Genomic DNA, 16,476 nt, shown 5'->3' with positions numbered 1-16,476 from the left:
TAGGTTTGAGCTCTTTATACATTGTTGGGACTAATCTGAAGGGAATGCATCGGGCAGAAGAAGAGTTTTATAAAAAAAAAAAAAAAAAACCTGACTAAAAATGAACACTGTGGATTGTTCATAATAATGAAATCAGAACATTTTAGTCTGGGCTGGTCCTAGTCATGACTTTGATATTGGGAAATTTCTCCTGCAATCTAAGCTTTGTTGTGTCGTCACATGCGGCCTTCAGTGTTTTTGCTGGATAATGAATGAAAGTGAAAGAGGAATTTACAGGAATATTGACACCAAATGAGCTAACAAACAGAAAAAATCTAGCATAATATGGTCTTCTCTTAATTGACAAACTATATTTGAAGTGAGTTTTGTTCATTCTACCGAAAGGTCTGGTCAATAGGTTTATCTTAACTAAAACTGTGGCATATTAAAATCAAAGATTATGTGTACTTAATCTAAAGTTGTAAAACTCCACTGTCTATAAATCAAAAACTATATCAGATGTGTCGGTCAAAGCCACGAAAAACCTGTTCTATGTTTTGCCTCTTTAGTCTCCTGGACATGTAAAAGGCATCGCGATATTTAGTCATCAGCCCGCCGGCCTGAGGTTACAGAGGTGATATCTCGCGCTACCTGAACACTCGGAGTCTCATTCCGCCACGGTCCAGCCTGCCGGGAGGGGGTTTCTGCTCAACAGCTCCACACTAGTCTTTTCATTTGGAAATAGAACCGAAAGTTTATATTTGTAACGATCAACTTTTAAAAAAAATTTATTTAAAGTAAATCAACCGGTCTACGTTATTTTACATTTATTCGTCGTAATTTGTAGAGGGAAAAAAAAGCTAATTTTGCCGTTTGAGATCAGCCGGTGGTGCTAACAAAGAAAATTGTTTCTCTTCAGTAATAATCCCCCACTATTCTCTTTAGTTATGAGTCATGTGGTCGTTGATAATCCACACGGTCTAGATCAGCAGGTGAGTAATTTCAACTTGTTCTTATTTCTTTCGGGAAGTTAAGAGAATTTTTGTCCTGTTAACCTTAGTTTCGACGGAGAAAAGAGGGGAGCTAGTTAGCTAAGCTAACGCAGCGGCTGCTAAAATGGAGGCTGTAGTCGCAGTGGAGAGGATTGTGATGGCGGAACATGATGTTCCGATGTGCTAGCGAACAGGCCGGCTGAAGTCCTCCTTGAAATATGTGACGATGCTCTTTTAACATTTAATTTCTTCACCTTTAATACATAAATGTATTCGAACGCAGTTTCGTTTGACCGACTGCTGCTTTAAAAGCCAGTGGAAAACTACTAGGTTAGCTGACATTTTAGACCCGGCCGGCATTCTTCCACTAGGCATAGCGGCGCAGCTAATGCGGCCTGCTCAGCCTGAAACGTGGCGCAGGAACAAAATGTTGGCGTCGGGGTTTAAACAACCGTGAACGACCTATTTTTTTCTCCATGACGTGTATTTACACATTTCCCCCCCAATAAATATAGTTATATCCAGTTAGTAAAGTTATTTGTGTAACATTTTTATGTAAATATTTATTTTCAAAATTTTTATCCGATTAATTTAACACCGCAAATCGCACTTTTACGCCTAATGGGCGCTTTGTGGCTCTCGTTCCCTTGACCTAAACATCGTATCGCTTATTGAGTTCCTTTTAACAACAGTGACGTTACGGCGACAAAACTAGGGACTATTTCCTAAAAAACAGAAGCGTTTTCTTACAGACGTAGTAAACACGGCAAACGGAAGTAGTTTTGGTAACTAAATTCATAAACGGGTGTCTAACATCTCTTGAAAGATTTGTTTTCTTCATCTCGAGGGAGGGCAAAAAAAAAAAAAAAAGCGTCGTCAGCTCCAAAGTTCAAAAGCTCAGCTTGGCTACATTTCTGTTTTGATGCCGACTTATTTTAACTGGGACAATTTGAATTTTTTTTTTGTTTTAGCAAAACTAAGTTGCACAACATGTAATGTTTGGATTATTTTATTGTGGGCTTTAGTGCTTAGCCGCTGTTCTTGCCTTTCTTAAAATGAAAGTTGGTATGCCAGTCAGCTTCTTCATCATACATACTGTTGACAACCTGGGATTTAAAATATTCCACTATAATCTGCTCTGCCTTTCTTAGTGAGGCCATGTTAGTAAGAGGTCGCTATTTTGGTTTCCATCAAAGATGATAATCTTTCCTGTTAGAGTTAGCCGTCCTTCTTTTTCGCCTAGTTACAATAAAAGGAAATGTGACTTGCTAAACATTTAGAATACAAAAATGAGTGATTTGAGCGCCAACACGACCATACTTGGATATTCTGACCACTGATAATTTGTCGCTATTTTAACTTTTCTGTTATTTTTGTTACTGTTAAAGTATTTTAAATATTACACAAGAGTTTAATTAGCAGTCAGTATTTCCATGAGTTTTATGGTTAGTCATAAAAATGTTCATATTGTGCATGTGATTTCATCAACTTTGAACTGCACTCGGTTAATATGAAACATGGCATTAAAATGAACTGAACTCATCATAATTCAAGTCAACGGGTTTTAAATTTGTACATTTTATAGTGACAAAGCACATTAATGACAGGAATTAAATGCTGTATTATCATTGGCTTCCGGTACTTATGAGAAACAATCACATTCTTAATTTGTTTTATTTTGCACTTGCAGCTTGCTGCCCTAGACTTGAACCCTGACGGTCAAGGCGGAGGAACTGGCAGTAAGTACCAACTTTAACTGTTTATATATATATATATATATATATATATATATCACTTTTTACAAACTACTTTTTTCAGCTTTTAAATTGAAGGAAAAACATTTGCAAAACGAGAATAGATACATTTTCTGCTGTGGGATGTTCATAGAAAATGATGCAAACAAAGCAGTTTCCAACATAAGGACAAGGAAAAAAATGTATATTACTGATGCTTTTAACATCAGTCTTTTGTGGAAACTTAATGCAGAAAAAGTAAACTCCTAAAATCTGCACTTGTTGCACCTATATTAAAAAAAAGTAGCTCCAGAAAGCCACAGGTTGCAGTGGCCTGGACCAGATCAACACACCTGAATCGGATAAACACTCAACACTGAGGAAATGCAGTAATTTGATTCAGGTGTGCTGAAGCAGGAAGGGTCCAGTGTGGTGGCTCAAGAGGACTGAATGTAGGGTTAATGTTCTAATTTTTAAAATCTTTTTCACACTTCTGTAGATCCCCATGTATTCACAAATTTTTCTGTGGAACATAATTTGAAATTCTTCACAGAAAATTCATATACTCAGATTTTTTTAAGAGCATATCTAAAATACTCTAATGCAGTGGTCCCCAACCACCGGGCCGCAGACCGGTACTGGTACCGGGCCACGCAAAAAATAATGAACTACTTCTGGGTCTTTTATTTTGAAAATCCTAAACCGGATTTTACCAGTTACGTCTTGCCAACTTGCCAAAATTGAGCCAACTTGCAGCAGAATGAGTAACAACAGAACATCGGAGTTCTGTGCACACACACGCCGAACAACGGTATCGGACTCGATACTTAGGACGCCCCCCGCGCAGTAAAATTGCGAAGGGCTGACCGGTCCGCGCGACTAAAAAGGTTGGGGACCACTGCTCTAATGAACATGCAGCTTGGGAAGCTGATTTTCCTCAGTGCAGTGCTAGTTGACACGCTATTGGCTGGTGTTTTGCGAAGTAGCCAATCCAGAAGCACTTTTTATTCCCCTTGGTGCTGATTGGCTTATAAGGAGGCTGTAGATGTTAGCTTCTGCAGTAGCTCCAAGACAGCGTGCACTGTGCGCATTACTGCATTTAAAGGTATAGTTGTTGTTTGAACTATTAAAATAGGCAGATAATAATTGAGGTTTCAAAATATATCGAATGGGATTCTTCTTTCTTTTTTTCTTTTCTTTTTTTTTTAAGTGTCCCAGTGTTCACCAGTGTGTTCTCTCTACCCAGGACGCTACATTCCACCTCACCTGAGGAACAAAGATGCTGCAAAAAATGGTGAGTTTGTCAAACGTTGTGCCTGGCCTCTGAGAAAAATCATAACAAGTTTGATGTGCAAGTTCTGTTAATGAGAAAAGCCCATCAGAGCATGGTAAAAGCAAACACAATTGAGAACAGATCAGAGGCGTTCAGCAGTATGTTTTAGTAACGTATTGATCTTTAAGCCAAAGGCTTAAACCTGTCTTTTGTCAGGTTTAAAATTTACTCGGGACCTTTCCATCGCACAGAACGAACAGAGGACGCCGTGCGGAGTGTGTTTTCTTTCTGTGCTGGACGGGTTTTCGGTGCTCACAAAGTAGGTCAAGTGGTATCGTATGTCAGCCTGAGCCTTCAGGTTTCACCCCAGACTGCTCGTACGTGTGAGGATGGGGCCAATTCACTTTAATTTAGCTCAACTATTCAGCAGATCCATTTTGTCCCTCGAACTTCAAGCTCTGGTTCATTCAGTCTCATGTGTGAAAGACAGTGCTAACTGTTGGCAGCTCTGATAAAGGCTGAAATTGGGAATGTCAAATTTTGAGATTAAAGCAAGCTAAAAGTCATGGTACTGTGTGGCTGCACACTTGACCCTTATTTCCCCCTTTCTTCTTTTTTTTTTTTTTTGTTATTCCACAGCAGGAAATTCTTATCCCGCTGGTAAACAGTGCGGTTATTCAGTGGCACCAGTAAATTTCTGTAAGTCCCTTCTGTCTGCTTTTGCTGATGGCAAATGGCATTTAGAGATGCATGAAATAACAATTTCACACACCAATAAAGCCAGTTTGACAGAGAGGAAGATTTTAAAACTATTAATTCAATAGTAGAGATGCACCAATCCAATACTGATATCAATCTTGATGAATAAATCTGGTATCTGTGACGATGCGTCTTCTCTACAAGGGCAGATCTATTTGGCCTATTTCTATGCTTTGAGCAACGTCATGCTTTATGTATTCAACATTATATTAAGAATTCCTAATTGCATCTTTTGAACCATTTGAAAGGTTTGTTGCACTTGATCACATGTTTGACCAAGGTAGTCGGTTTCTTTACCGTTTTCCATTTTCTGTTCTACTCTTAATTGCAGTGAGTGAACAAATTCAAGTTTTTTCACTCGCTTGTTTGACCAAGCAAGTTGGTGTCTTCAAGTGTGCTGCACTGGTGTAGTTATTAAAAGAAATGTAATTTGGTACATTTAAGTAAAATAAATAAATGAAGTTGCTATAAGTCGGCACTTTTTTCAGTATCAGATCAGTACCGGCCGATGCTAAACTTCAAATATCGGTATCGAAAGTTTAAATAAAAAAGAAAAGTGGATCGGTGCATCCCTATTTAACTTAATTGTTGCGCTTCTCTTTGCTGAAATGCTTGAAGTTGAAGATAATTTTCTACGGCAAGATATTTGTCATTTGATTATTGGCTACCTTTTTGTTATTCCTGGTTTGGTTTTTTATGGACAATATGGATTCCCCCCACACCCTCTTCATACATATCAATATTGATGTCGTTTATCTCGCCTTCAATGGTCTCCAAGACGCCCCTAAGCAGTGCCCCCAACCATGGCAGGCTGACTGCCAGCCAATGCAGGGAGCTAGCTGTCCTTCAGTATGGGATGACTGTACTATGGGTAACTATTGTGCAAAGTCAAACCCAACACTTAAAAACCTGCATGAGCCAGTACTCCCCGAGGGTGGGGGTGGGGAGTAGCGGATCTTAAAGCTTCCCTACTTTTTACTCAGGTTACCCAAGACTGGCCTCTCAAGAGCTTGCCTTTTACCATGCCTACGGTGGCGGCTGGCGAAACCGATGCGGTACACTTTGACCTCTGCGTGCATGCTGTCCCATCTACCTGTTGGCACACTTTGACGGTGTGTGCAGCTAGCTGAAAGCCTTAGCACAGTTGCTAATGAGCGTGATGATGCTGCATGGCAGCGATGCATTGGGTCACCGGCCATCACCTGGGCGGCTGACGATTTACTCTGTAGGGAGTGAAAGGGATGCAGAGCAGGTTTGTCTAGTAGAATCTGGGTGAATCTGTGCTGCCATTGGACCCGTTTTATTTAGCATAACTGCACCGGAATCCTGGATTCAGCTCTGCTCCGACACACCAGAGTTAAACAGATTGTTCAGGATTTTGTGTAACTTTAAATGGGAGGTAGGAAAACGGTAGTTTTTTCATTCAGGTGTGTTGGAGCAGGAAGGCATCCAGAAGTTACTATACAGAGGCAGCAGACCGGAGAGGCAGACCCCTGCTATAGCATCACCCCCAATAATGCGCCCCTACCACTTTCTTCAAACTCAACAAAAAATGGTGTTCAGTTAATTTGAACACCAATTTCACACCGGTTTGTTCATTTGTGCCGCTCTCATATTAATGTTATATTTTTCCAGCTATCATCAATGGTCAACAAGTTACTTCACATTTACAAAATCAAATTAAATGTCTTTCAACTATGCTAAAGGGTGCTGCAAAAAGGTTTTGTTTGTGCCATTATTTTGTAAGCTTAAAAAAGGAAAAAAGAAAGTTTGCAGAGATCAACCTTGTGACGGTTTGTGCAGGGAAAATATTTGTAGCACAGCTGGTTGGTCACAAATTTGCTTGATTTTTGGAAGGTAGTTGACCTTTTACCTTTGGAAGCATTTATTGATATCCTTAATGTGATGGCGGCACAAACAAACATCTTTGCCGCACAACCATTTGACCCCAATTTTGGGTAATTTGAATGGAGAAGGGTGGAAGCGCGCTCTTAGTTCAGGTCTACAAACTGAACAAAGTGCTGTTCAGATATCAAGTTATCACGTGAAGTTTTTTTTTTTTAAACTCACTTAAAAAATCTGAGCTTGAAAAAAGTCAAATTAGTGTGCAACAAATCCTAGGTGGCTAATTTGTTTTGACAAATTTTTCTGATACTTAGTTACTGATTGTTTCTGATTATTCCCATGAACTCTTAAGACTTTAAATGAACATGATCGCTAGTAGCTGCCTAATTTTTCAAACATTTTATTAATTTCTCAACCTGAACATTCAGTGAGCTTGGCCTTGAACACAAACTTCTTTGGCTCATCAGTGTCTGACTAGGGATTGTGATCGCTTGTGTTGGCCATCTCTGTTGTGCGCTTACTAAAAGGCTTGTCGTGTGCTTACTAATGGTTTCCACAATGGAGGATTTTGTTGACTCCCGGGTTTAAAAGTCTTATCTTCAACAAAAGACCTTGGAAGTCTGCCAAGATCCGTGTGGCTGTTCTGCTCTTGATATTTGGGCTGACGATGTTTCAGCAGAACGCTCAGACTAACGGTCGTCATTCCTCGTTTACCGAGTGTGGCCACCAGCGGGAGCAAAGCTGTTGAAATTGGTGCTACAGTCATTTTTACTCTGTTGCTGAACAATAGTGTCAAAGGGGCCTGTTTCTACCTGCCTGCTTTGGTATGTTGTCTGCAGTTCAGTTGTGATGGACCTAATCAAACCTGCTGTGTGTATTTGAAGTGTTAGCAACTGGACATAAAACCATTTCTAAATCTAGTTTTTGATTTCTTCCCCCCCTTTTATGTGAAGATTCACCTGGATGGGACGGAGGACGCACCAACGGATTTGTGAATGGTTTCCATGACAACCGTACAAATGGGGGTTTTGGAGGGCGCGGACCCCCTCGCAATGATAGAGGTGGGCGTGGCGCCTACCGTGGTAACAGGGGCGGAGGCTCGTTTAATCAGCCATTGCAAAATACAGGTGGGGAATTCCTGTTCTCTTAAATATCTAACTGTAGCCGCAAGTGTAGCGTAGCTTTAGCCGTAAGCCCTCCCCCCACCCATTTTTTAAAAAAGTATCTCTGTTTACATTCTCTTGATAGTAGCCATGCATTTTTAAACTTGCATCCCAGTCTGTTAGCTGTAAGGATAGGTCAGGAGTGAAATAAATTGACGGTTTAACAGGACTTTTGCTTTAAGGAAAACACACAGCTCCAGCCTTGGTAAGCAGCAGACATCTCTGGATGTCTGACAGCTGATTGTGCCAGAACAGTTTCAGAGTTCGTCAGTGACGGGGTTTCGCTTCCCTCGTCGCAGGTTTTGGAGGCTACGAAAACAAAGACGGAGGCTGGGGAGGAGCTCCTAGAGACGCCGCCTACAACAGCTTTGGAGGGCGCAACGATCGGTCCAAGTCTGCGTTCTTCAACGACCGTGGGGCTGGCTCCAGAGGAAGGTGTGTGTCACACTTCCAAAAGTCTTACAGCAACCCTGAAATATCAGAGGTTTTTTCTCTTCAGTTTTACATCTAGGTGTCATTTGTGCAGAAAAACTTCGAAATAAGCTGCTGATGCTAAATTTTAACTGGGGTTTTCATTATAGCTTGGGGCTGAAACAAGTAAGCAAGATGAATCAATTATTGGAATTTAGTAAACAAGTAATCGCTAGCTGGCATATACGGCATTTGTTGAAAGAACAGAGCAGTAATCAAGCAAACGCTGAACAAAAATGTATATATTTTGGATTTAAGATGAAAAACCTTGTCTGTAAATATGACCTGGAATTCTTCAGATGGCAGATTTAGCTTCATTTGGTTCAAATTCTGCCATTAAACAAAACTTAAGAACCTTTTTCATTCCATTTTTAACTGGTTAATCAGGATTATCCACATCTACTACTCTGCCTTAGCTGCAGGTGCATGCTTTTACAATTGATCAAGCATACGTTAAATGAAAACTTGTCACATTTTAGACACTTAAGTTTGTATTTAAAAAAGTCATTTGTTTACAACTTTTATGTATTTTTGCCGTTTTAAATTTAAGTGGTTAAATGAAAAATCGTCAAAATGTGCCAGTTTGTTTTAGGCAATTGTCAGAATAATCTATAAAATACTCACTTGCTAAAACAACAGTTTGCTGCAGCAGTATTATAACGGCACGTTTAAACAGAACATTTGCATCTGTTTCCAGATATGAGCGCGGGGGGTTCGGTGGTGGTGGGAACAGCCGCTGGGTGGAGGACTCCAGAGGAGAAGATGACTGGTCCAAGCCTACGGCACCCAATGAGCGTCTGGAAAAGTAAGCAACATTAAGCTTATGGTTGGATATAATCTGTCTGTATGTTGCATTCAGACTAATCCTGACTGTATCCTGCTTGCAGCGAGCTTTTCTCTGGAAGCAACACGGGGATAAACTTTGAGAAATACGACGATATTCCCGTGGAGGCGACTGGAAGCAACTGCCCACCACACATTGAGAGTGTAGGTGTCCCTCACTGTCTCTGTTCCTGTTTTTAGACAAAGAGCCTGGTGACTAATGATTGTTTCATTGTGCAGTTTCATGATGTGGACATGGGGGAGATCATCATGGGGAACATCACCCTGACCCGCTACACCCGACCAACTCCGGTCCAGAAGCACGCCATTCCCATCATTAAGATTAAGAGAGACCTGATGGCCTGCGCCCAGACGGGTTAGTGTCCCTGATTTCAAATGGGTTAGCATTTGGTCTGACTGGTTAACATCTATAGCGTTCCTTACAGACAGTTGAAGTAAAGTTCGTTGTCTTAAGATGGTTGGTGGTTTTTGTTTACATCTTTATTTAATAGAGCCCATGTGTGTTTCAGGTTCTGGTAAAACCGCTGCTTTCCTGTTGCCGGTTCTGAGTCAGATCTACACAGAAGGGCCAGGAGATGCACTGCAAGCCTCAAAGAGCAGTGGACAGGTAAAAGCAATAATCCATAAAGTTGTATTCATTCCACACAGAGTTGGGTTGGTCCTGAGTTTTCCTTCAACTTCCAGGAGAATGGACGGTACGGCCGTCGTAAGCAGTACCCCATCTCCCTCGTTCTGGCTCCTACCAGAGAACTGGCTCTGCAGATCTACGATGAGGCCAAGAAGGTGAGTTTGGAGCTAACAAATACTTTGTCATTTCATATTTTACACTGCTGTGACATCAAAAGACCTCCTATTCGCTCCTGGTGTCCAGTTCGCCTACCGCTCCCATGTACGTCCCTGTGTGGTGTACGGCGGCGCCGACATCGGCCAACAGATCCGGGAACTGGAAAGAGGCTGCCATCTACTGGTAGCCACACCGGGACGTCTGGTGGACATGATGGAGAGAGGCAAGATCGGTCTGGACCATTGCAAGTTAGTATCTGACTCACTGGGCTGTTGAAAGATCAAACGTTTGAATTCAAAGGTTCGACCCCAGGATCTATCAGTGGCTAAACGCAAATCATGTCTGCAGCTACCTGGTTCTGGACGAGGCTGACCGCATGTTGGACATGGGCTTTGAGCCGCAGATCAGACGCATCGTGGAGCAGGACACAATGCCGCCCAAGGGCGTCCGCCAGACCATGATGTTCAGCGCCACCTTCCCCAAAGAGATTCAGGTGTGACAGCAGCTTTACAGTGTCGCTTTGGCGGTGCGTTCAATGAGTCTGCTCATCTCATTGCTGGCTGTTGTTGATCTCAGATCCTTGCTCGTGACTTCCTGGAGGACTACATCTTCCTGGCAGTGGGGCGCGTCGGTTCCACATCAGAGAACATCACACAAAAGGTTGTCTGGGTAGAAGAGAACGACAAGAGGTCTTTCCTTCTGGATCTGCTCAATGCCACAGGTAAAAAAAAAAAAAAAAAAAATGTCTTCATTCAACAACTGTTTTTATTTGTTGAATGAATCTCATTCTGTTCAAGTCTGCAATGCTAAGCTAATGTCGGCCTCTGGCTGTAGGGTCTAAAGATATTTCAGTTCAGGGTTTCCCCCAGAAAACCTGCTAACCCCGGTGGTTGGGGCGATAGTTCAGTCATTCATTAAGCAACCTGCTGCGTTTTTGAGTTAAAACATGTTTAAAGTTGACAGGAAATTTGAAAATATCACTTGATGATTATGTATTATCGAAAGATCAATGCTTGAATAATGACTATAAAGTCTTACAAAATGCAAACATAAAAAAATAAATAAGCAATGCTTAGCCTGGTGGTCTGCCAGGCTTATAATACACTGAGGGAAACCCTGCAGGAACATGACCAGGTTACAGAAAGCTTCACCTCATACCAGAGTCATGTAACTTTATTCATATTCCTAGGAATTTGATTCAGTGTTTTGTCTTAAGTGTGGAAATACAATTTATACTGGGTTGGTTGTGTAGCTCTGATACTAAATGAAGAACTTATTTAGCACCTCCATGTTTTAAGGCTTGCATGCCTGGCTGTGGGGGAGGAGGAAGGTTGGCCTGTTTTCTTGGTACTGGAGTGAATGCTAAGAAGACTATTTTTCAAAGTTGTTTTACTGGCCTACATAATTAAATATCTGAAGTTTAACCCAATAACCAGACAGTCTAGAAACATAGCAGATATTATGTACTATTTAAGTAATCTTTGATTTTTGATAATCAGTCAAATTAAAAGAAGTACAATAAATGTCTCAGTAAAGAGGAATTCATCACCAGGCCTTTAATAATCTTCCTGTTGCGTCCTCGGTGATGTCTTCAGTTCTTGCTTCTGTAAAACATGTTCAGGTTATATTTCCGTACTTGCTGCATGCGTGTGGATTTTTAGCACTTCACAGCCCACTCATGTGGCTTCCTCATGGCCCCCCAGGTAAAGACTCCCTGACCCTGGTGTTTGTGGAAACAAAGAAAGGAGCTGATGCTCTGGAAGACTTCCTGTACCGCGAGGGCTACGCCTGCACCAGCATCCATGGAGACAGATCTCAGAGGGACAGAGAGGAAGCTCTGCACCAGTTCCGCTCTGGACGCTGCCCAATCCTGGTGGCTACTGCTGTAGGTTATCCATAGTTGCGCTACATTTCTCTAAATGTAATAATTCCTGAGTTGCCAAAATAAACGTTGCTGATGCATACCTCCTGCTTAGCTTTGAGCTTGTAAGGAACTGAGGAACACCAAATAAATTTCCTTCCTTCTGTCCAGGTGGCTGCTCGAGGTCTGGACATCAGCAACGTGAAGCACGTGATTAACTTTGATCTGCCCAGCGACATTGAGGAATACGTTCACCGTATCGGCCGTACGGGACGTGTGGGCAACCTCGGTACGATCCCGCTCTCAGTAACGTCAAATGATCTCTTTGCTTTAAAGAACAGCGGTGTAACATAACTTGTGGACTCTTGCTCAGGTCTGGCCACGTCGTTCTTTAACGACAAAAACAGCAACATAACCAAAGATTTGCTGGACATCCTGGTTGAGGCCAAGCAGGAGGTTCCTTCCTGGCTGGAGAGCCTGGCCTACGAGCACCAGCACAAGAGCACCAGCCGCGGACGTTCCAAGAGGTAACACTCCAAAATCTGGTCCCATGGCAATTCTTCCAGAAAGAGGTCAAAATGAAAATAATTCATAGAAAATCAGACAAAAGAAAAATTTTTCCAAATCTGTTTGATTCGGTGTATAAAACAAACTATGAAACTTTAGCAAAACTGCAGGTGTGTCTGTATTTTTGGTTGAAACAAGCCTGTTCTTCATTCAGTTCAGTGCATAGAGAACCCAGAAGTTTTACTCAAGAGCAGTGCAACTTCATAGTAAAATTACTCAAAAGTAATAAGTACCATGTAGTAAAAATATGTTTCCTAAAAGTTGCTAAAGCAAACGTAACTAGTTACCTCTGTTCTTATGTTCTTCAGATATCTGTTTGGTTCCCATGTGCAAACACTTACTGGTTTCTCTCCTGCAGGTTCTCTGGTGGTTTCGGAGCCAGAGACTACCGCCAGGCATCGGGAGGCTCTGGAGGCTTCAACAGCAACCGCTCAGGACGCAGCGCTGGCGGTCACGGAGGAAGCCGTGGCTTTGGTGGAGGTACGCGAGCTAATGTGGCTCAGCTTTTAAAGGGACAGTATCATGTAAAATCAATTTTATTTATTTATGCATTTATTTTTTTTATATTCCCTCTTCCAAAACATAGCTAGTGTTGCCATGATTCCTTGATTCTTTCTTTTGATGAGTTTAATCGCCCATGGCAACCATTCAGCTGTTCAAAATGCCTGGGTGGACATTGCTAATTGTTTCTGGCTGGTCTGAGGAGCAAACAGCTGGTGGAACTGTGCCTCCACTGAACTTATCCCAGCTGCTACTCAGAACAACGCTGGTAAAAACGTTAACAGGTTAATAGAGGAGCGAAGTTGGGATGACTTCCTGAAGGCGGAGTTTCACAAAGAGCAGGAGCTTCTTAAAGAGACAGATGTCCAATTTTAAGGTGTTAAATTATATTTGATATTTATATCAAATAAATGTAGTTGATATAAATAGCATTTATATAACATCTAAAGTTACTTGTGTTATAAAATGCCTCTTTGTGCCTGTAGGCTACATAAAACTGCCCCTTTAAAGTGTTTTTGTACTGCTGTGACTTTCACCTTTCTGTTTCCCAAACTAGTCATTTCCTCTGACCTCCTGACTTTCTCCTCCCAGGTGGCTTCGGCGGCAACTTCTACAACGACGGCTACGGCGGAAATTACAACCACTCTAGTAGCGTAGATTGGTGGGGGAACTAAACACCATAGGAACAGGTTGTCATGCCAACCTGCTGGAAACCACATGTTAACCTAAGCCAGACCTTAACAAACCCTCCCTGTGTAGCTCCACTGACAGACAGTACATTACAACCCCAGTTCTCTGCCACCGGCTTCTTTCCCCCCAAAAGGAAGCGCAGCACGACGCAAAGAAAATCACCAGCACGTGCCGACCGCCAGGGGGCGCCGCAGAGATTTTGCACACCTCAGAGCGAGCATGGATGCTTACATGCACTGTCCGACCGCAACCTCGGACTTTTCATCGTTCAAAAAAAGTATTTTTGTTCTCACTGCGGGGCCCGCCACCCCGCAAACTGGGTAACCTGAGGATTATTTGTATGTTGATGTACTGTGCCTTTTTGAATTTAACCAGGAAATATATGTTATTTCACCAGATGAACATGGCCAAGAGCTCAAAATTTGTTTTAAAGATTTAGTTTGGAAAAAAAAAAAAATAGTCATAAAAAAAAAAAAAAGAAACTAGAAAAGTTGAAATAAGCTTGGACTTAAACCTTGGCAAACTCTTGGGTGTTGTGGCTCTTGGAGTCATGATTCCATTTGAACCTCAAATTTCTAACATCATGTAGCCTTTTTCTATTGTCAAACAGCTAATGGAGCCATTAGTTTCTCTAAAACTGGGCCACTGTGCGAAGCTGCCGTTTTAATCCAAAGGGGGGACAAAGTTCCATTAGTATTTTTTCTTTCCTTATTTTTTTTGTTTTCTGCTCACTCTATCCTAGACAGGCTCTGTTTAGGGACATGGTTGTTTTTTTTTATTTAGCCATTCCTGACGTAATCTTAAGAAACACAGCAGTCGTTAAGCTCAGTGCCAACAATCGCTGAGGTACAAAAACCAAGAAACCAATGCTGGAACTCCACGCTTTGATAGACTTGACAGTGTTACGGCAGCTAGTCTGTTACCAAGCGCTAGCTACTTAAAAAAAAAAAAAAAAAAAAAAAGAACAGTGAACGTTGTTTTTTTGTTGCTTTTTACTTGAGACGTTCTCAGAGCAGGCGTATGCAAATTCTTTTGGGAAAAATCCCAGTCAGGTTTTTTTTTATTTTATCGTTTCTCTACAAAAAAAAAAAGATGTATCGAAGCAGTGCCTGCCATCTTGAAAGTGAAGTTCAAAATGGCTGCACAAAAGGACCACAACATTGGGTATTTTACGCTTGCAAGTGTTTTTGTTTTTTGGTCAAGGGAGAAAGGACACGTGAACTTGAGTCGCAGGCTTAACTTAATTACTAACATTTTTCTCTTTTTCAAGCTGCGTTGGAGGCGTGGTTCATCGTTAGGAGATGGGACATTTGGCGTAATCACTGAGGTTTTCAAATAACCTGCAGGCAAAATGGGTGGGTGGGGGTGGTTTACGTTGGGCAGCAGCACTCCAACCACACAGGACGGGGGCGGGGGGTGGGTGAGGGTGCGGGGCGAGACTTTTTTCAGTGCACCGCCGTTTGGTTTACACACAAAACTGAAGGTGGCCAAAGATCGGAAGGTGGTCCTACCTTCTGTACGGAACATTTAGGTAGTATCAAGAAGAAAAAAAAAAAATCGGAGCAGCTTTTCCTCTAGAAGAGGAGCAGGAGAACACGTAATGCTCCCCAGTCCTCATCAGGTGTGATGTGCCTTGAAACCTTTAATTTTTTCTTTTCTTTCAATCTGAAAAGCAGATGCACTGACAGTATTGAGAGATTGAATGGTGCTACTTGATATGTGTGTAGGCCCTCGTACATCGAGCCCATCGAGTTTTACTAAAGTTGTTTTATTGCACATCTAGAGTTTTATATAGATATCTCTGATATGTGTCCTTAAGCTTCCAAATATTGTGTGTGAGGAGTTTGTGGAGAGAGAAAGAGAGAGGGGCGGGGGAAACCCACAAAAAAAACGCAGCTTGTTTACAAAGGGGGAAGGGTTCTCAACGTTGAAATCCAGGATTTATTTGGGACCAGGGGGATTTAGCAGTCTGGGGGGGGGAATTTAGCCATTTGCACAGATTTCTAGATTCTACTTTTGCTGCTAGTTTTGTGTAATTTATTAAGCATTTTTGACAAATATTTATTTTTGTAAGCCTCCAAGTGATTCTCTGAAAGTTTCAGAAACTTGACCAAAAGACAGTACAAAAAACACTGGCACTTGAATGTTGAATGTCAACTGTATGCGTGAAATTTATATATTTCGGGGTAGTGTGAGCTTTTTAAATGTATACGATCCATTGGACTCAGTTTCTAAATATCCACAGCTGTTTCCGAGGCCTCCACATGGCCAGCCATCTATTAGAATTTCCCAATTGGTCATCAAAATTCAAAGTGGATTTGAGCAAACATGCCAAGGTTTGGAGTAAAGCTTTCAAAAGAGCAAATAAATTTCCTAAGCATATCAGTGCAGAAGTGTTCAGATTCTCCGACTGTGTGCATTAATCCTTCAGTCTAATTTGACCCGATTGTTTTCTCTCTTTTTTTTTTTTTTCCTAGTCAATGTCTGGCACATGGCAATCCTTAAAGAAACAAACATGTGGTTTATTCTCCTTGTTGTACTTTTGCATATATGATGCCTCTCGAGTTCTCCCGTGGCTGTGGAACAGGTCTTCAGCTCTGAATCGCAAGCAGAACCCGAGACTTGTTGCTCAATCTTTAGAGAAACCCCAGAGCTGTTTAGATGTAGACTTTGCTTTTTTTTTTTGTGTTAGCCTCTAGGCTGCTGCACTGCATGGAGGAAGTGGGGGGGGAGAGAGAGTACTCAGCTGTGCAACAAAAAAAAAGAAAATGTAAGATTTTACCAAAATAAAATGTTTGAATGCAAAAAGTTTGTTGAAAAATCAAGCATGTTTTCTGAGAAGTTGTTTACTGTAGATGATGCTGAGAAGACTTGTAGCAAGCGGCCGGCTGCTTTGTGTGGGCGACAGGCGGCGAAAATCAGTTTGTGGATTGGATGAGCTTCATTTGTTTTGATGAGGAAAAATGCATAAAGATTTCATTTGTACTTTCAACTGTGTCATGTCTGTGTTTTTCC

The 16,476-nt window shown here is 41.6% G+C and overlaps 1 protein-coding gene across 6 annotated transcripts; it reads left to right on the top strand.

Annotated features, from left to right (window-relative positions):
• The first annotated feature begins 631 nt into the window (after nucleotides 1–631).
• On the top strand, nucleotides 632–16,453 carry ddx3xa (DEAD-box helicase 3 X-linked a). Of its 6 annotated transcripts, XM_028022088.1 has the most exons (21): nucleotides 632–971; nucleotides 2,662–2,710; nucleotides 3,951–3,998; nucleotides 4,617–4,676; nucleotides 5,515–5,607; nucleotides 5,720–5,791; nucleotides 7,535–7,708; nucleotides 8,044–8,179; nucleotides 8,913–9,020; nucleotides 9,103–9,202; nucleotides 9,278–9,413; nucleotides 9,568–9,665; nucleotides 9,743–9,841; nucleotides 9,930–10,090; nucleotides 10,191–10,335; nucleotides 10,419–10,563; nucleotides 11,546–11,727; nucleotides 11,875–11,992; nucleotides 12,077–12,230; nucleotides 12,629–12,750; nucleotides 13,363–16,453. In XM_028022088.1, the coding sequence occupies exons 1-21, from the start codon at nucleotides 927–929 to the stop codon at nucleotides 13,443–13,445; spliced, it is 2,328 nt and encodes a 775-aa protein (XP_027877889.1). In that variant the 5' UTR covers nucleotides 632–926; the 3' UTR covers nucleotides 13,446–16,453. The 6 variants fall into 6 exon arrangements, with proteins under 6 accessions (XP_027877889.1, XP_027877891.1, XP_027877893.1 ...); XM_028022090.1 differs by lacking the exons at nucleotides 5,515–5,607; nucleotides 5,720–5,791; XM_028022092.1 differs by lacking the exons at nucleotides 4,617–4,676; nucleotides 5,515–5,607; nucleotides 5,720–5,791 and having other exon boundaries at nucleotides 633–971; nucleotides 7,535–7,642.
• The last annotated feature ends 23 nt before the right edge of the window (nucleotides 16,454–16,476 follow it).

This window comes from Xiphophorus couchianus, chromosome 7, assembly GCF_001444195.1.
Source record: "Xiphophorus couchianus chromosome 7, X_couchianus-1.0, whole genome shotgun sequence".
Taxonomy (NCBI): domain Eukaryota; kingdom Metazoa; phylum Chordata; class Actinopteri; order Cyprinodontiformes; family Poeciliidae; genus Xiphophorus; species Xiphophorus couchianus.
Note: the sequence above shows the minus strand (reverse complement) of the source record. Positions and strands in the feature narration are given on the sequence as shown.

Bases quoted from the DNA above. Each gene is read 5' to 3' on its own strand.
- ddx3xa (XM_028022088.1), top strand. From the start codon at position 927: ATGAGTCATGTGGTCGTTGATAATCCACACGGTCTAGATCAGCAG. The intron at 9,203-9,277 runs GTAGGTGTCCCT...TTCATTGTGCAG, and splicing joins GCCCACCACACATTGAGAGT to TTTCATGATGTGGACATGGG. The intron at 9,414-9,567 runs GTTAGTGTCCCT...TGTGTGTTTCAG, and splicing joins GATGGCCTGCGCCCAGACGG to GTTCTGGTAAAACCGCTGCT.